The following is a 21,059-nucleotide window of genomic DNA, read 5'->3' as shown; positions in this document are numbered from 1 at the left end:
GTGTTTTCAGTGACTGTCAGAAGTTATGCTGAGATCTCAAAAGAAAAGAGGAGCGTAGGAATAGGAGCTGGTCATTCACTGCTCAAATCTGTATCTCATCCAGTTAGATCATGGTTAATCTATATCTTAACTCCATCTACCTGTATTGGCTCCAGAACCCTTCATGTCCTTGGCTTATGAAATCTTGAGAGTACCAGTTCATAATTTTTCAGTTGATCCAACATCAACAGCCTTTGGATGCAGAGAGATTTAGTTTTCTGCTACACTTTAGTGGAGAAATACTGTCTGAATGGCCTAGCTCCAATTTAAATATGATGTACTGTAATTCTGAACTTACCTACCAGTAGAAGTATTTTCTCTCTACACTTCCAACTCCCTGAGCCATCTTATAAACCTCAATCCTATCACTTGTAATCTTTTTGGGAATACAATTCTAGATTATGCAACTCCGCAATAATAATAGCCATTCCATATTCTATATTAAAGCATTCTAATACAAATGGTAAATAAATAGAAGAAAATGCAGTTTAATGGTTTTATATTAATTAGGCAAAAATGCATGAATAATACCTGTTATAGCAAAGGTTATAGCATTGACTCTTAACAATAAGGAGCTATTAATGCACATTTATTGCATAAAAAATGTATAAAAATTTAAACAGAATATTAATAACCCTGGCATCCTGTCACTTCATGTTAACGTTAAGGTTTACTATCATTTATGGTATTTTGCTGCTTGGGATTTCAATTTCAGTTGTCAAACCTCACTGGCATAGTGCACTGGAAATCAAGCCCCACTATTCCTGAATTTGTTATAAAACTTGAGGATTTTAAAAGGGACGCAGAGTTCCCTGATTTACCTGTCTTTGAGACCAGGTTGATAGAAAGAATTACCAGATATCTGAACTTAACAAGAATTATTTATTACAGATAACTGACAATGATGCATTGACATAAATCTCGGTAGTTAAAATTCTAACCTCCTTTTAAAGTCCTTTTCTCTACATACAGCTACAGACTGACACAGGCAGGAAAAATGAAATGGGTGATCTGGGTGTTGGGAAACACTGGGAAGCCAGTTCAGTCATCCCTGTCCACAGGGTTTGCTGAGATGAAATCAGTACATGCAGGTCATCACTTGCCACTCAAAATAGGATTTATGAAACATGGTTTTACTCTTCAGAACTTCACTGAAGTGTAATGAGGTGCACTCCAGTCCTCTTATCATAGACATATAGGTGGGCCATGTGGAGGACTATGGATAAACAGGACATGGAAAAGGATATTGCACTCAAAGCACTTCTGTTTCTCACCTGACTTCTCCCACCCCGGTACCCTCCCACACTCCATGCAATCATTGCCCCAAATTCTTCTCACGGTCCAATGACTGAGTTTGTTGATCCTCAAATATCAGTGGGTTAGTCTTTGCTGGGCTGTTATAGGCTCCTTACAGCAATTATGCAGCTTGTCTTTAGCACTGCTGAAGCCACTTAGTTATATAGAGAAAAGAAGAACAAGGAATTGTAATCACACAAAGTTATGGATGTGAGTTTTTAACATAATATTAGATTGTTATATTCCTTTTTAATGTTTCTGTATAACTAACTTTGTTTGACTAATTTTCCCACTTTCGCTGTGTTGATTATAGCCTGGCATGGTCTTCTCACTGGCAAATCAAGAGTTAAAGAGAAGCCAAAAGTGCTGGAGAAATGCAGCATTCTGGCAGTATCTGTGAAGAGAGAATTAAAGTTTTACAGTACCATATGACTCTTCACAGATGCCACCAGACATACTGAGTTTCTTCAGCACTTTTAGTTCTTATTTCAGATCCCCAGCATCCAAAGTACTTTGCTTTTAATTGAAGAAAATCAGTGGGTGTCTGTTTCAGGGATACTTTGTTTGTTTTAGTTCTGTGTTGTGTTGTAAATGGAGTAAGAGGGGTGAGCATGTTGCCAGTTTGGTTCACTGCTTCAGCTAGATGATGCATGCCAGAATGAGGCCATCCTGGACATTCTATGTGTAGTGCTACTGGTGTGGTTGCTAAATCAAGCTACCCCTGCTATTCTTCCTGATGCTCCTCTACTTCCTTCTTTGAACAGACAGTTTCCTTAGCACTTTCTTCCTTCTGAGCTGCAGACCATTTTGCTGTGTGACACAGTGCATTACATAGAGCATTCCCATTATTCTCAATACTTAGCCTGTTGGATACTGACGGAGCCTCCAGATCTGTCCAGGCACTGAAAGCGCCTCTTCAACAGCTCAATAATGCTCTCACATTCAGGTGGCTCTTTGATTATAACACTTGTGGGTGTCAATGGATCTGGGCCTTCATTGGGTGTCATCAGCCACATCCTCCAAGATGTGAGTCATTAACTCTGTTTTAGGATGTGAAGAACTCAGGGAATCTTCCGAAACATGTATAATGATCATTTTTGTAGTTACACATTGATGCAGTAGAAGTCTTTTCACTTGAAAAGGATTCCAAGGTGAAAAGATTCTGGAAGACCTTGATTCCATGCATGTGCAGTCGATGACTCTCTGGGTCTGTGGGAACCAGATAAAACCTCAAAGTCAAGAGGTTGCCTATTCTGACTGGTCTCAGTGGCTTCAAAATGCATTTAATAGCAAGCTTTGGTCACCAGCAAGTTGCATTTGCAGGCAGCAGACTGCAAACTGCTGCTTTGATCCTTAATGTTTATACACACTAATACTTTACCCAGCTTTTACCAATTGGCCATAGGGGTCACATCGTAGGGAACTAGCCTTTCATTATGGGTAGTCAAGACTGTTTTAAATTGGTAATCCATGAACTTGGAAATTGCAGCTGACAACTTGGCAGCCAGAGCATTTCTGGAGGGGTCCTGGGCAGGAGGGATGAAATTGGGCAAAGAAAATGTGCCCTGTATTTGGTGTCTCAACATGAGTTCTGCACCCCAAAGAGTGATGGGATAGGAATGAATTTCTCCTCTGTTTATTTAGTGTTTTCATTTCTGGGAAGACAGTCAGAGTTTGCAAGTTGGGATGTTGTTCATTTTTTTACTGCATATCCTTAGCATAGATGAAACTATTAAATAACATTCAGATTTCTGGTGTTAGCAGCTCTGAAATCTGATGCAAGTGAACGTTAAATAATGAACTTTTTATAATCTCTGTAGCATTATACAGACAGCATTTCCTTAATTTATATAATTATGATAAATATAGCTTTCTTGTATATTCATTAGATCTTTGCACTCCACCAACTATGCAATTAGAATCAGTAATAAATTGAATTACTACCTTTCACAGCCATGTAATATTATATACAAGGTATTTGCGTATTTTAAGCCCTAGTGGCTTGTTGTTAGAAAATTTAATTTCAACTATGAGTTTGGCCCTTTGGTAGCATGAGTCATCTGACAAGCTTTCATCTTCTATTAAAAATGAACAACGCATAATCAAAATACCCACTCTCTTTCTTCAACAGTCATGCACCTTGAACAGCCTCTTCAAAAGATGGCACCAGTTGTCACCTGATCCAAAGAGCAATAACAAGCTTTGTGAAGCTGGTCAGTGACCAGCACTTTCATTGTTTCATTACGTGGTTGTGAACAAATTCATACCCTTTGGCAAGATTGAGAAAGGAAAGGCCAGTGAACATCTGTTGCCTTTACAACCTAATTCTGCTTTCAGCACTTGAATTCTATTCATTAAAGTCTCTGCACAGAGATACTTTTTAAAAGTTTAATTGTTCATAATATACTTATAGTCAATGTTTGAAGTCAAGCAAATTCCTTTCGCTGCTATTTGTGAGAAAGGAATCTTGCAGTGAATAACTCACCTCCCAACTCCACTAAACCTGTCCACCATCTACAAGGCACAAGTCAGGAATGTGAAGGAACACTCCCCAGTTGCCTGGATGGGTGCAGCTCTAACAGTATTCAAGAAGCTTGACACCATCCAGGACGAAGCAACCCATTTGATTGGCACCATATCCACAGATGTCCATTTCCTTCACAAAGATGGTCAGTGGCAGTAGTATATACCATCTGCGAGATACACTGAAGAGATTCACCAAGACTCCTTAGATAGCACCTTCCAAATACACAGGCACTACCATCTAGAGGGACAAGGGCGCCAGGTGCAAGGGAACACCACTACCTTCAGGTTTCCTGCCAAGCCACTCACCATTCTGACTTGGAAATAAATCACCGTTCCTTCACTGTTGCTGGGTCAAAATCCTGGAATTCCCTCCCTAAGTGCAGTATGGGTTTACCTAAAGTAAATGAACTGAAGTGGTTTGAAATAACTCCACAAAGGTCGATATCCTGTCACCAAGTCACCCTTCATGTACGCGTGCATAGCACTTGACACTGGTCCGGCTCAGATTGAACAGAACCTCTGACACTTCTGTTTATGTTTGTCTGCCCAGACTCCCTGATTGGACCAGGTAAACAACCCCAATCAGGGAACTCATATTCTATGAGGTCTACTTGGCTGACCCCAATACAATCACTACACAGTTCAAGAAGGCAGCTCACCACTACCAGTTCTGATGAAGGGTCAGTGGATTTGAAACGTTCCCTCGAATGGTTTTCTCTCTACAAATGCTGCCAGAACTGCTGTGGTTCTCCAGTACTCTTTGTTTTTGTCACTACCAATTTCTCAAGAGGTGGGCAATGAATGCTAGCTTAGCCAGCGATGTCTACATCCTTTAAATGAATTTAAAATTATGTAAACACACTTTAATGTCCATTTCTCAATGTAGCTTAGCTAAGAAAACACAATGAAGAGGTGTTGAAACAAAACAAAATATGTAAAATAATCATAATTTAGGCAATTGGGTTAGAAATAAGATTGTCATCTGCATTTGAACATTGAAATGAAGCCTGCATCCCTTTCAGACGTCTTGCTACAGCCACCCAGAAAAAACAAGTCCGGACCATTATAAAGCTAACCCAAAGCCCATGAATATTAGTGTGGTAAGCTGTAGTACTCAATTTGCATATTTTAAATTTACTTTGCATTTTGCAATGTTGAATTATCAATATTCATCTTCTGTTCAAAGTTATTCAATTATGGATCTTGATTTTTCTTGCAATTGTATTTAAAGTGTTATCAAACAATTAATCAAATTTCAATTCCACTAGAATATAATGGTGCGATTTGAAACCATGCTCTCCAGAGGATTAGCTTGCAGCTCTCGATTATAAATGCAGTGCCAATAGCACTACATTATTGATTCAGATGAAATGAGATGATGAAATAGTAGTAATGTCACCAGACTGGCAACACAGAGCCACAGGCTAAGATTCTGGGGATATCGGTTGGAATCCCTCTACGGTTGATGATAAAATCAGTATCTCTATGTTGAGCACCACTTGGAGGAAAGTCTGATAGGGGCAAGGGCACATAATGTACTTTGAGTGGGAGGTCTTTAATATCCATCACTGTTACGAACTGAGCTCACCAAATCCTAAATGTCAAAGCTGTTAGACAGGGTTTAGAACATAAGAACATAAGAAACAGGAGTTAGCCATTCAGTCCCTCAACAGCCCTCAGCTCATCAATATTTGAAAAAATCTATCTCCTTCATTCTTAGTACTTTCAGTGATTTAGTTTCCACGACCAGATATTCGTGACCCTACTTTAAATTCCAAGCCCAGCATGAAGGCCAAAGTTACATTTAAACACAAAATACTGCAGATGCTGAAAATCTGAAACAAATGTAGAATGTGGGGGGAGAAATTCAGCAGGTCTGGCAGCATCAGTGTAGAGAGAAACAGATTAACATTTCAAGCGTGGTGTGACTCTTCTTCAGGAGAGAAAGAAGCTGGAAAATGGTGGTTTTTATAATTTTGACAAAGGCACAGGAGGAGCAGAGGGAAGAATTGATGTGTTCTGTGTTTGTTCTGAAGTTTCATTTGCATTCTTAATTACTTGCTGCACCTATATGCTAACTGCTTGTGTTTCATGCACAAGACCAGCTCTCTCTGCGCTGCACTATCTTTGGAGTCTCCATTTAAATAGTAGCCTGCCTTTTGATTCTTCCCAGTAAAGTACGTGACCTCACACTTTCTTACATTTAACTCCATCAAACAAGTTTCTGTCCATTTATACAACCTATCTATATTCCCTTGTAGAATTCCTTATTCCTCATCACAATGTGTCCTTCTGCCTACCTTGGTATTATTGGCAAATTTGGATACATTACAGTCTGCCTCCTCCAAGTCATTAACATAGACAGTAAATGATGCAGGTCTTAGGACTGATCTTGTGGCACTCCACTGGTTATGTCTTTCCAACCTGGAAAAGACCCATGAATCCTAACTCTCTGACTTCTGTGTGTTAACATATCCTCAATCCATGCTAATATATTATCCCCAATACTGTGAGCTTATATCTTAAGAGTCACAGTGGGTCATAGATTCATACAGTAATGAAACAGACCCTGCGGTCCAACTCATCCATGCCAACCAGATATTCCAATCTGATCTAGTCCCATTTGCCAGCATTTGGCCTATTTCCCTTGAAACACTTCTTATTTATGTACCCATCCAGATGACTTTAAATGTTGTAGTTGTACCCACCTCCACTTCGCTGGCAGCTTGTTTCATACATGCAGCACCCACTGCGCGAAAATGTTAACCCTCAGGTCCTTTTAAATCTTTCTCCTCTCACCTTAAACCTCTGCTCTCTAGTTTTGGACTCCCTCACCCCAGGAAAAAGACCTTGGAATTTCCCCTTTTCCATGCCCCTTATGATTTTATGAACTTCCAAATGTCAACCCTAAGCCTCCAACGGTCTAGGGAAAAATGCCCCTTGCTATTCTATCTCTCCCCACAGCTCAAACTCTCCTGTCTTAACAACATCCTTGTAAATATTTTCTGCACACTCTCAAGTTTAACAACATCCTCCCAATAGAATGATGAACTTAGACACCAATTTCCCTTTAGGTTAATTCCTCCAGTAAAGTCTGACCTCCCTACCATTTAACTCCTGGCATGTTTTATTTCGAGGTTTGTCTGGCTGTCTGCACAAGGCTTCTAAGCAAATTAGAGGCTTTATTACTTATCATGCTGAGGAATTCAGGTACTACCAATTCATCTGCAATTCTATTTGCTATAGTGGTATTATTGCTGGACTGCTAATACGGAAACCCAGGTAATGTTCTGGGGATCTAGGTTTGAATCCCACCACAGCAGATGGTGGATTTGAATTCAATAAAAATCTGGCATGAAGACTGTCATGATGACCATGAATCCATTGCCGACTGTTGGAAAAACCCATCTGGTTCATTGATGTCCTTCACGGAGGGAAATTGCTACCCCTATCCGGTCTGGCCTACATATGACTTCAGACCCACAGCAATGTGGTTGACTCCTAACTGTACTCTGGGCAATTAGTGATGGGCAATTAATACTGGCCTAGCCATGCCCTCATCTCATGAATAATAAAAAAAACTGAATCTTTCAATGTAGGCTTTCCATCCTCGCAATTTTTCTTCAAAGTGTCCAATGACACCAAATTGTTCTGGCATTTGGTTCTGAATTTGAGAGGTTCACAACCAGGTCCTTTTACCATTCAAAACCTTCTTAAAATCAATATTATCTCCTGAGATTCTCCTCCTAACCAAATTGCAACAGTCTTTCATTAAGTTCTAAATCTGAATTTGGAATTTTTGTTCTTTTCTCTTCATCTGTGCCTGAAATCTCTTTCATGGTGAGTTCTGTAGGCAATCTTAAGCAATAACCTTTTACCAGGTACTGAAAATCTAAACACACTGCCTCAACTGGTTCTCCTTTATCAACTTGGCTTGCTATATCCTCAAAGAACTGTGGCAAATTTGTCAGACATGTTTGCCCTTTCACAAAACCGTTTTGAATCTGTTTTATCATGTTAAGATTTTCCAAATGTCATGTTGTTTATTCCTTAATAATGGGCCCCAGCATTTTCCCAACTGCAGATGTTCAGCTAACTGGTCTACAGTTTCCTGCTTACTGTCTCCCTTCCTCCTGAAGACTGGCAGTTTTCCAATCTGCTAAAACCTTTCCAGAATCCAGTGAGCTCTGGAATATTTCAGTCAATGCCTCCACTATTTCTGCAGCCATTTCCTTTAAAGCTCTTGGATGTAGGCCACCATTTCCAAGTATGTGGCAGGAAGTCAGTGAACCAAGAGGGAAAATTACATCTAACCTTGTCCTCACCAATCTATGTGTCTGTCTATGACAGTTTCAGTAAATAGTTATAGAGTCAAGATTTGTGACCAATGCACAGTTTTTGTGGAGATTATGTTTTGTATTCACATTGTGTCATATGGCACTATCCCCAGGATAAATGAGACAGATTTTGAACTGATCTAACAACTCAAAATTGGGCATCTATGAGGCAGAATGGGCCAAAGCAGCAGCAGAATCATTTTCCTATACAATATGCAAACTCATGGCCTCGCATATCACCCACTCTACCATTACCATTAGGCCAGGAGATCAAGCCTGGTTCAGCGAAGAGTGCAGGATAATATGCCAGAAGTAACACCATGCACACTTAAAAATGAAGTGTCAGACTGAAGATGCTACAAACATCAGATGTAGCATGTAATGGACAGCTCAACAGTGAAATTAGGAAACATTTCTCTGTGTTCAAAGATTTAAAAAGCTGGAACACTTTTCTGCAAATGGCAATTGATACTAGATTAATTATAAATAACAAACCTGAGATTAAAACATATTTGTTAACCAAAGGCATTGAGTAACAGGTGCCCTCAGGAACAGTGACCATAGCATTACCCTTGTACTCTTTCTTGAATAAGGTTATCACATTTGCCAATCTTCTCTTGGGAGGGCAATTAGCTAATTTAGCTACACATTTTGCACGTGAGCCCAACCGATGCCGGAGAATTGTTCATAGAGCAGTTCTGACCACTGCTGCTGCTGACACTACAGAGCAACTGGCCAATCTGATTGGTCAACTGACCTTTGAAGACACCTCCTCAAAGTGTGAGGCGGAAGTCTTAACTCCCAGCAACCAAATGGTCTTGGGAATGCAGTAATCATTGAACATCCACACTCTTCTAATGCTTCAGATGGTGAGAAAGAAAAACCTGCCATCTGAAAAATCTTGAGACATTGTATTTCCAAGGTAAATGCTGTGTGGGAATTGCAGGTGGTGGTGCTCCCAAGGAACTTCTGTCCTTGTTCATTTGGAAGGTACTTGTGATAGATTTGGAAGGTGCTATCAGAGGAGACTTGACAAGTCAATGGTCCACAATGTGTGTTGGTGGTGGAGGGAGTATTTGTTGAAGGCGTTGGACTGTTGTCAATTAAGCAGGCTGCTTTATCCCGAATGGTAACATGTTTCTTGAGTGCTAAGTTAGCTGCACACATCTAGGCAAGTGAAAAATGTTCCATTCATACCTTTCATTTGTGTCTTATGAGCAGGCTTTGAGGAGTCAGAAGTCACTACAGAATCCCAGCATCAGACCTGGTCTTGAAGGCGCAGTATTAAATGGCTGTTCAGTTCGGTTACTTGTCAATGTTAACCCGTCAGGACATGGAAGCTTTACAAATCAGACTTCCTTGCCTGACTTTTCCAACTAGCAATTCCATAAATTGATACTATTTGCTAAGAGGAAATCAGATCCATGTTGAATTTGTCCCCGAATTTTTTCCCTTGTTGATCACTGTTATGATGCTATGTACAATATAATTAATATTCCAAATGATCTTCAATTCTATTATTACGGTGTCATGCTGCCTAAATATAGCGTAAAAATGCAGCTTTATTTTACCTATATCATAAAATCCTTTTGTTAAAACTCTAAAATGTTATGAAGCAGTACTTACTTTCTTTGTTTTGTCCATTGCCTTTAAAATGGAAATATTCAAATCCTCCAGTGCAGCCAGTACATTCTCATACTCTCCTAAATGTTGAGAAAAGTACTCTGAAAAAGACACATTTTTTTCATTTAGACAACAAGCAGTACACTATTGCAATCCTTCCAGGCCTCACCTATGTACAAGAGTTACTTTACTCAGTTCTGTTTCCATTATAAATTACTTCAGAGAAAGCAGAACACATCAACCACAAAATAAATCATATTGTAGGGACACATTGGGGGAAGGCAATATTAAGTTACAAGTAAAAACAGAAAGAACTCCGGAGGCTGTAAATCAGAATTAAAAACAGAAATTACTGGAAAAGCTCAGCAGTCCTGGCAGCATCCGTGAACAGAAATCAGAGTTAACATTTCAGATCCTGTGACCTGCCTCAGAACTGGACCCAAAACATTAATTCTGATTTCTTTTCACAAATGCTGCCAGACCTGCTGAGTTTTTCCTGCAACTTCTGTTTCTGGTTAAGTTAAAAGTGTTTGCTGTGTGCAGTATAGAAGGTCCCATCATGTATTGCAAGATGTCTGGTGAATTCTGAAACTATGTTACAGGGAAACAGGGGCTTAAGAACTATAAATATGTGCTGCAAACTTTGTATAGTTGAGTTGGGCTCTCAGGCTACCAAGACTGATCTCTTGCATATGTTCAAGTAAAATCTTTTCTTACTTGAAGCCCACAGACTCAAGAGTGGTCTTTTCACCAAGAAATACATGGCTGCTCAATCATTTTATGAAGGTATCTGCATTGGAAATGTCTAGAGTTCAACTTATTCTGATGTTCCTTTGAATTATTTACGTAATTATGAAAAGGAAATGAGCGGGCAGCATGCTGTCAGTTGGATTTCTTATAATCTTTTAAAAATTAACAGCTAGAAATGAAACCTCTTCATTTACTAAATGGGTTAAATTAATTAAGATGCTGAGTTCCATATCTTTTTTAAATCCTCTGCTCAATGAAATTGGGAACTATTTCAGTCTCGTGACAACATCATAATCATTAGTGTTGACTATATGCTACTGCTACAAAATGTGATAAGAATGTATAGAAAGACTGACCAGCCTATTGCTTCCATGGAGTATAAATAAGCCACAATTCTCTGATTTGTGTGTTCATTGGCAATTGACTCTCCACCATTAGTCCAAGAAAGCCCGCCAGATAGCGAGTTGATCTAAGGCCCTACTTGGTTTACAGTGATAGAGGAAAATCACTAGTAAGTCTTACCAAAAAGAAGCTTTTGATTTAAGCAAGATATACTTTACTGCACAGTAGCAATCAAATCAAAATTACACTAGCAAGTTAGAGCAGTAACGTTAATAACATTATTGCAACATGCGAGCATTAAGTCTTGGCCTGGATGTTCTTAAGATGTTTTGTCTCTTCCTTACCCAATTCCTTACAACATCATCAGAATGGGTGGAGCTTAATACAGACTCCAACATTAACCTTTTGCGTTTACAACATCACCCCCAAACTGACTTTAACCATATCTAACATCAGAATTAACATTCATTCATTCACATATACAATTATTCTTATCATTAGCCCATCTCCCCAAGTCACTAACTTCACAATTTCAGGCAGTCTACAGTTTTTGCAATTCTTCCAGAAAGTGTTCTCTTTGGACATGGAAACTTGATGTGTTTTTGGCTTTGGGAAGGTTGGTCTTGATTATATTCTTTACCCTACATTTTATGTAAAGTCTCCCTATATTGGAGGGCTCCTTTCTTCTTGGATATCTTTTCCTGAGGGTATCATCCCTGCAAAACTAGATAGTTAGTCCATTACATTATCTAAAAGAACCTTAATCCCATGAAATCTTTTGCAGAGGAAGTCTTTGCTGCAGAAACAGGTAGTTGCACATAACAACATCTGGGGGATCTTTCATCTCTTTAATTTCCTTCTTGGAAGACAACTGCTCTTCTGAAACAGGTATTTTATTTTTTGTAGTATCCTGGATTTCTGGACTAAGCAATTTCTTCTTGCCATGTCCTGAATCTGTAGATGTTGGTTGTGCCACTTTTGTGGTGACTCTCATGAAATCATATGCAATCCATTTTCAATCAATAATAGGAACATCAAGAACAAGAGTAGGCTATACAGCACCTGGACCCTGTTCCACCATTCAGTGAGATAAAGTTAATCTGTTACCTAACTTCATATATCTCCATATACCATATACCTGGATTTTTCTGAAGAAGGGTCTCGGCCCGAAATGTCAGCTTTCCTGCTCCTCTGATGCTGCTTGGCCTGCTGTGTTCATCCAGCTCTACACCTTGTTATCCCATATACCTGCCTTTGGGTCATATCTCTAATAACTTTGTTTAAAAAAAAATCTATCTCAGATGTAAAATTAACACGTGATCCAGCATCCACTGCCATTTGTGGAAGAGAGCTCCAAACATCTACCACCCTCTGTCTATAGAAGTGCTTCCTAATATCTCACCTGAACACTTTGGTACTAATTCTCAGACTATACCCCGTAATTCTAGAATTCGTCCAAATATGATTACTTATTCTGTTTTTGTTTAACGATTTTTTTTTCTGCTTTTGGGTTTTAAAGGCTTTTGATTTTGCTGTATAGTACTGCACTTTTAATTAGCACCAGTACATTCCTTCTTCTATACACCAAGATGTCACTTCCCAATACAATCTCAAACTATTACGACTGATTAGGTTCTAGCTAACAATTGCTTCTGTGCTCCTCTTACCAAGTTTGAAACAAAAGGTTTTACTGTTTAGTGCTTATTCTCCTTTTTCAATCTCTCTGCGAGATTGTTTGACAGATCAGCAGCTGGCATTGTGAGAATAGTTCTTAAAGCCATACAGTCTTTAAATTTTTTAAATTATTTATTATTGCCCATGTGTCCACTGGAATTCTTACCATTGTTACCTTGTGATATTATGCAATGATACCCACTAATACTACCATGCAGTATGTGCTGTGATGCCAACCAATACCAACTTTTCAGCAATTTTTGTTTTTGGAATAGTTGACCTCTTTTCTTGACTGTGCCTTTGGCCTATTCATTTACAGTGGTAGAACAAACACTGTAGTAAGTTTTAGTGAGAAGAGGTTCTTGTCTTAAATAAGTCAAAATTTCTTGCATGAGAGCAATCAGGTATAGGTTATATAGTAAGTTAGTCATTTTCACTAAGAATATTGGGAGACCTATGAATATAGGTAATCACCCTACAATATCCTAGGATGCTCTGCCTGTTCTTCACCATGTCCTTATGATGCCATCAGATTGGGTGGGGATTAATGCAGTCTCCAACATTAACATTTTCAGAATCATTATATTATGCAACATATACCATGATTCTGTTTTATCAGGAGAGGAAAGTGTTGTTCAAAATCTCAGTTGATTTTGAGATACTTGGCTTTGTAGGTCAGCTGGAATGCTTTTATCCTGTTTCTTTTCAATTATAGTATCACTTGCTTCCTGGTTTCAGCAGAGACACCCTTTTTTTTATCTGCTATGCAGGAATGACAAGTGGTTTTCTCAGCTGTGAATCTTACAGCACACACATCTTCACCCATTAGCACACCCAAACCAGAACTAAATTTGCTTTATAACCCCTACTCTTGAAAGGGGAATACAAAAAATGCCTGCAGTTTATAACATAATCCATTGGAAATGACTTTCTGCTGAAAGGGGGAATGCGGTAGTTAGTCCTTTGTTATCTTGTTGTCACAGTCACAGTCCTGCTTGTTTAGATTTGCCTCCCTCTGAAGTTTTTTTTTTAAATTTAGCTTCCCTCAACCCCTTTGAATGTGAAATTCCAGCCATCTTCAGACAGTCACTGACTTTACATTCAGAACCATCTTCTGGTTTTATGTTCTATTTTAAAAAAACCGTAATTAAAAATTCAATATGTACATAAGTACTTAGGGTTTCTGACCAGTTGTTTAGACAATAGAGTCATTCACAACTTCTAGATGTCCCAAAGCAATTTACAGTCAATGACATACTTTGAAATACTGGCCATGTGATATAGGGAGTATAAAAACAACCACACATAATTTAGCATAATTTAGGACCAATTGTTATTCTCATGGATAGAAGGTAGAAGAAAAGTGACAAGTGGAATTATGACACTTGTGGGAGGGGTAGTTGCACTGTTGGTGGTGAAGGGACATTCCAATGGAAACAGCAGAAAAAGAAGTGGCAAGGTAAGTTTCCGAGATGTGTTCATAAAATTCTAAGTGGAAAGGAAAATACTGGATATACATAAGAAAAATATAAACACGAACTGTCAAAGCAAATTCACTATCCTTCAATAACAATGGGACCAGAAGTCATCACTCTATTGTGTTATAGCATTCTCTCCAACCATCTGTCTTCAAGGACAGCTCCAAAGTGCAAGAATAAAGAAACAAAGAAATGCATTTAAATCATGCTTTTCATGATCATCGGGTTTTTCTTTAATGTCTCAGAGCCAATGAAATAGTGCTTGAAATGATGATGTAGCTTTCCAGAAAATATTTAAAATGTGAATTCCAAAATTTTTATACCTAAAGAATGAATCAGCATAAGATTTCAGGGACCAAAGCCTTCCAACCAAGAATGCTTCAGAGATACCCAGCCATAATTCGCTTGGAGTATTTTGGAATGACCCTGGCAGTTGTCAAAACAGGATGTTAGGCCACGTAACTATGTATATACATCCCTCTTGAAAAGTACAGTCAAACTCTGCTGAGCCTAATCTGAGTTACAATTGCAAACATTTGTCATTGCCCAATTTTTTTTTTTGATTTGTTTTTAATTCATTCGGAAGGACACAAGTGCTCCCAGCAGAAACTGTCAGCTATGATTAGATCCCTTCACACTATTCTCACATCAAGGTAGGCAGCCTGAAATTCAACACAGCAGTCAGACAAGCTGCCTCTGGAAGTATGAGTGGCATTAACAGCATGCTGGATTATTTAGGTGAAAACAGAAGCAAAATGTTGCAGGTGCTGAAAACCTGAGATGAATAAACCTCAGAAAATTTTGCAATGCAGGAGGCATGCGGAATGACATCGCTGTTCAAAAAGTAACAAAGAAATTGTTTGAAGTTGATGAACGTTTGTCAGATCTTGTCTCTCCTCACTGCTACTATCTTGTTTTCATTCATTCACAAGACAGACATGGCCATTGTTATATTACATATCTTGTTGCCCTTAAGGTGGTTATGGAGCACATTCTTGACAACAAAATTGTTTTCTGTGTCACTTCTGTTCAGAATCAATCATATTTATGTGCAGCAAAAACAAATTACTGTGGATATTAAAGTCAGAACTTCTCATTCCATTACCTTTCTTGTCTTGGGATTATTTTTGTAATGTTATCTCCTTTCTTTGGAATTCCAAAATTTACTCCATAAGCCTTCTATTTCTGCTTGGAGGCAGACTTTACTTCTGTCTTTTTGTTGCCCATATTTTTCTCCATGCACCTCTAATCACTTGTTTATGAAGGTTTGTCTTTCACACTCTGTCGGTAATCACTTCCCAGTTGTTGTTTGACTGTTGTATCTTCTAAAAGCAGTAATGCTCTTAAATTGGTAAATTCATTTTTTTTCTTCAAAATTCCTTATTCTGGTTTTTGTGAAATTTTCTCTACATGGTGAGGGTCATGGGAATCTTAATCTGCACAGCCGCTACCTTAAGGTCTTTGCCAACACTGCCTGTCCGTGATACTGGTCTCGGGTGATTGAGGTAATTCACTGCCACCAATCCTACTTTGTCTATCTAACTATTAGTAGTAGATGATAGATCACTGATGAGCCTAAATAAAAGACAATCCTTAGACAGTACCTTCCAAACTCACCACCACTATCATCTAGAAGGAAAGGGCAACAGATACATGGGAAAACCACCATTCATAAGCCCCCCCTCCAAACCACTCACCATCCTGACTTGAAAACATATCACAATTCCTTCAGCGTTATTGAGTCAAAATCTTGTGCCTCCCTCCCAAAGCTAAATGGGCAGCATTGGTTCAAGAAGGCAGCTCACCACCGGCATCTCAAGGACATCTAAGAATGGGTAATAAATGCAGACCCAGCCAGTGGTGCCCACATCCAATGAATGAATACAAAAGGAGTTTATCTTACTTCTGAAAGTGGCTTATTGTATAATAATAATTAATAATAAATACAGTTTACAGTGCTAAGGACTGTCTGGGCTATTTAAAATATATTTGCTCTCTACAGAGGTTAATATAGATTTCCTTGTCTCTACCCAAAGACTGCATGTAATATCATCAGAATTAATGGAGCTAATGCAACTTCAACATTAACTCTTACGTTACTATAACTTTATTCACCCTAAGGCTTCTGTTCTGGGGTTGATTAGAATTGCATCTGGACATTTCGTATGCACCAAAGGAACCAAGTAAATAAATACGATTAGAACTTACTCATAATTTAAAGACTTCTATATAATAATTTTGTTCAGTCGTTTGTTGAACTGCTTGCCACATACCAAGTTTGTTCAAACATGCTTATGTTGACTGGGTCCTATGTGGTTCCATTGCTGCTAGTTTTCTTTTCTAATTGGCTCAGTTGAAAATGTGGAAAATATGATATCCACAGAAAGTGTTGTAGTCATTAATAATGGTCTGTGTATTAATTTTCATGAAACATTAATAAAAGCATAGCCCACAAACAAATTAAATTTGCATGAATGTTAATTATTGCCCCTTTCATATAGCTGATGGGCTACAAGTATTAGACCTGTCAGTAATATTAAAGCCAAGGGAATAAGAGAGAGTCACAGTATGAATATAAAAATGAATAAAAAAGAAACACAGAGTGATTACTGTTTTTGAGACTGGACGTGTTTCCCAGAGGTCCCAGAGGACAGTACTCGGAGCACTGCTCTCTTTGACACTGGAGAATTGATGAACCCCACAAACGTTTCAATCCTTACATAAACTTTTGTGTTTAGTTCAGCTGGAATGACATTGGCTCCTAACAAATAAATGTGATTCTTAGGATTCCCTCTTCAGTCTGAAGGGTGTCTTTTTAATGTAATATACATTGCGAGATGAGTGGGTTTGAACTATTCCATTTTGCACTGTGTTTACTTCATCAGATCATTAAATAAGGCACATTGTAAAACAGATGTCCAGCATTGGCCTGCCTGGTTTCCACCAGATTAACTAATTTTAATGTCTGTATGAATAAATTAAAATGATATAATTCACACTGGTAGCAGATTGAATGTCGATTGATTAAGTAAATGTTGTCAGGGCTGATAGTAAATTGTAGATTGAGCATATGGACATGGAGTTTGCCTACTGCCTGCATCAGAAGGAAGCAGATGTAAGTTATTCATGCATTTTGATATATATGTCTAATTTCAAGAGATATTCAATATTTTATGCAGTATTTTCAATGGTTCAACCCACCACTACAATAATGTGTGAGCCTAGATACTTTGGTCCATGTCTTTGAACTCACAGGCATCTAATGTGAGTATTGCCACTGAACCAAGGCTAACACTTACTTTTTCCTCAAAGCAGTGAATAATGCCAAACTCATTCATAGGAGTCACGTTATGGTAGAACAGAGTAAAGAACATTACCAAAGACATGTTCAAAGCTAGGCTTTTCTGCAAACTATTCAAGCTTTTTAAGCTAATGCTGAGAATTGGCATGGAGAGAAAATTGCGTTTCTCATTTAAATTAATGTATAAGCTCCACAGGCATCAGTATGAATCAAATAATTAGTTGGGCTACATAGTGTTGTGAAATTATGATCAGAAACCTGACAAATAGAAAAACATCACTTATGGACTGACAAAACAGAGGACATGTTAATCCACTGGAACACACACATAAATATTACATTACTGTATCCCCTCATTTACATCCAGTTGTCAAGAGCTTTTCCAAAGAAATTACAACACATAAACAACTCCATGAAGGTAGAATAGTTTGATTTTAGATTTAGTTCCAAGTTTTAGTTTAGAAAAACATATTTTAAATGATCATATTGTTAAGTGGGGAATGAAACATTTAATGTTACACATTATAAAAAGAACAGATACATTGTCTTAGAGATCTTTTCTTTTTCTGAATTTTACTTGCTGCTTTATTGAGCACAGCAAATGGTGAAATTATAGCACTTACCACATATTTCTTCAATGTTGAGATTGCTAAAATGGAAGTAAAAAAAAAAGACTTTTTTAAGTGATATTGCTGACCATGCTGCTTTATACATTTTTCCTACATAGGTCGTCTTTGATGCTGAAAAGAATTATCAAATATTTATGATATGGCACTGCATCTCATGAAGTATTGCCATATTTCGATTCAAAAAGCCCCCCGAGAGTGTATCTTTAAATATGTTAATAAATTAGATTGTATTAATTCAGTGACATTCTAATTTAAAAATTATTTTACAATTGGAGTTCTACTGGCACTTTTTCAATATAATTGCAAATAATATTAGAATATATCAATTATTTTAGATGGCATGGTAAAATTAGATAATTTTAGCCAAATGAGAAATAAATATGCAGGGTGAAAATGGTGAAGATGATCTCAAAAGTATTAAATCAGTTGTTTTGAAAAATTGCTTATGAATGTGGTGGATGATTTATTAAGATATATTATGATTCATTCAGTTAAAGCTGAACAAATTTATTGGTTCATTAAACTGTTGTATGGTCATGTCAGCTGTATGATGAAGCCTGTAAACTTAATTTTCCAAAATAAAATGTTCCATACTCAAGACGCAGTCTCTTGTGACACATACCTCTATTAAAATCATGCTGCGTTGCTGCAGTTTTCTACAATGGGAAAATTTTACAAGAACATGGAGACATTAAATTTGAATGTTTTCTGCTTAAATGCCACACCATTGCTTCACAGTTGCCCACTTGATCATTGAATAATTGATTGTCAAAAACAGTAATGAGAGCGACAATGATTGATGGTGATAAGAATAAACCAGGAAGGAATACAGTAGATTATAGAAGCAGTGTGACATTGTTCACTAGGTCTTCACCTGCAATTCCATTCAAAATTGGATGGTATAGGCAATAAATGTGCACTTGGTGCACCTACGTCTTCATTTACATGTTCCTGTTCTTGATCTTGAGGGAAACTTTGTTTTTTATCATTCTGCTCAATCTACACAATAGCAAGGTAACAGGGACTGGCTTATTTCCCTATTTCACTCCTCTGGAACCATTAGCCTGAAGGACCACCAGGACAGGGTTAGTGGTAGTTAATAGGATAGTAGCCAAAAACCTGTGTTTACTCCATTTGAAAAGACATACCACAATAATGGGCATCTCTCCCTCTACTAAGTTCCCAAATTTTACCTTTTTAAAGATACTAGCCAATCTAAGTTCTGAAAATGAATATCCTGGCATCTTTGATTTTCTTCTGCCACTTTTTGCAGATTTTCTGCTTGTGCTGTAGGAGTGGGTTCATTGCAGTTCTCTCTATGTTGAGGTTGGGCAGAGGGGTGGGTGTGGGGCAGACAGATTCAGGTGAAATGAGATTTAGAAATACAAAATACAAAGCAAAAGCTGAAAGCATCAGAATAATATCGCAATTTATGAAAAGATAAGCAGACTGCGACAGGAGGTGTCAAACAGTTTAGCAAAATTTGTGCGTCAGTCTTTGAGGTTATTACAGGAAACAGAAGCGAAAAATTAAACGACAGATTCTTTATTTGAATGCATGAAACATCTACAATAAGGTAGATGAAATAGTGGCATAAATAGGATATTTTAGATGTAATCACAATTACAGAGACTTGGTTATAAGGATATCAAGGGTGGAAAATAAATATTCCAAGACAGAGAATATTTCCAGGAGATAGACAGAATGGCACAGGAGGAAGTGTAGCACTGATTGTAAAGGATAACATAAGGCACTGAGTTAGATAGGATCTTGACTCAAAAGATCATGAATGTATAATTAACATAGGTAGAAATTATGAAAAGTGAAAGTCAGAAAATACTATTGGGAGTACTTTTGGGCCCTCATTGCAGGAGTCAGAGCAGTATATTTTTGGAGCTTTTAATAAAGGTAATGTGATAATTGTGGAGGATGTTTATCTTCATACAGACCAGGACCATCAAATTGGTGAGAATGCTCCATAAGATGTGTTTGTAGAATGTTTACATGACATTCTCTTGGCACATACATTGTGGAACTGACAAGGGATAAAGCTACCTTAGATTCAGCATGGTGTAATGAAGCCAGATTAATTAGTAATGTCATAGTAAAAGATCTTCTGGGAAACAGTGATCACATTATAATTCATTTTCATGTTAAGAGTAAAATTCTCCAAACATAAACAAGAATTTTAAATTTAAGCAACGCCAATTATGTAGGTATGAGGAGAGAACTGACTAAGGTTAATTGGGTAAATAGCTAAAAGATATGGCTGTAAATGAATATTAGCCTTTATGTTAAAAAATTCAGTGTTCATCAAAATTATATTCTATTGGAGAACAAAAACTCAGCAAGAAAGACTCATCCAAGTCTGACTCAGGATGTTATGGATTATTAGATTAAAAGCTTTTATATGCATATAAAAATGAAGAGAGTAGCTGAAGCAAATGTTGGTCCCTTAGAAGCAGAAACAGGGGAAATTATTGTGGTGAATGGGGAAATGGCAGAGGTCCTGAACAAATATTTTGTGTCAGCACAAAAATTCCAGAAATAGGTGGCAACCAATAACTAAAAAGAATAACAAAATTAATACCAATAGGAAAGAAAGTATTGGAGAATGTATTGTCTAAAATCTAACAAATTCCTGGGCCCTGATTTCTTTCACCCTACAAAAGGATAGTTGCAGAGATGTTGGACGTGCTAGCTATAATTTTCCAAAAAGTCTTAGATTTGGAAACAGTCCCATCAGTATGGAAGTTGATAAATATCATACTGTTTTTCAAGAAAGGAGGGTGAGAGATAACAGGGAACTTCAGGCCAGATAACCTAACATTAAATGTTGGGAAAGTATTGGAATCTATTATTAGGAAGACTTAACAATGTGTTTCGATAAACTTAGTATGATTAGAAGAAATCAAAATGGCTTTACTAAAGATAAATCCTGTTCAACAAACTTTTTGAGTTTTCTGAGTACATAACTAGTAAATAAATACAGGGAGATCAGCCAATATAATATGCCTAGGTTTCCAAAAGACATTTGATGAGGTGCCATGTGAAAGTCTAATAG

At 37.7% G+C, this 21,059-nt stretch overlaps 1 protein-coding gene across 1 annotated transcript in view; it reads right to left on the bottom strand.

Moving 5' to 3' along the window:
• The window catches only part of necab1 (N-terminal EF-hand calcium binding protein 1), a 129,116-nt gene that overhangs the window by 68,752 nt on the left and 39,305 nt on the right, over positions 1 to 21,059 (bottom strand). The window contains exons 4-5 of the mRNA XM_048596147.1: positions 17,990 to 18,015; positions 9,825 to 9,922 (exon numbers count right to left, since the gene is read on the bottom strand). Of these exons, the coding sequence (XP_048452104.1) occupies positions 9,825 to 9,922; positions 17,990 to 18,015 (124 nt within the window). The remainder of the gene's footprint in view (positions 1 to 9,824; positions 9,923 to 17,989; positions 18,016 to 21,059) is intronic.

This window comes from Rhincodon typus, chromosome 4 (assembly GCF_021869965.1).
Source record: "Rhincodon typus isolate 14 chromosome 4, sRhiTyp1.1, whole genome shotgun sequence".
In the NCBI taxonomy this organism is placed as follows: Eukaryota; Metazoa; Chordata; class Chondrichthyes; order Orectolobiformes; family Rhincodontidae; genus Rhincodon; species Rhincodon typus.
Note: the sequence above shows the minus strand (reverse complement) of the source record. Positions and strands in the feature narration are given on the sequence as shown.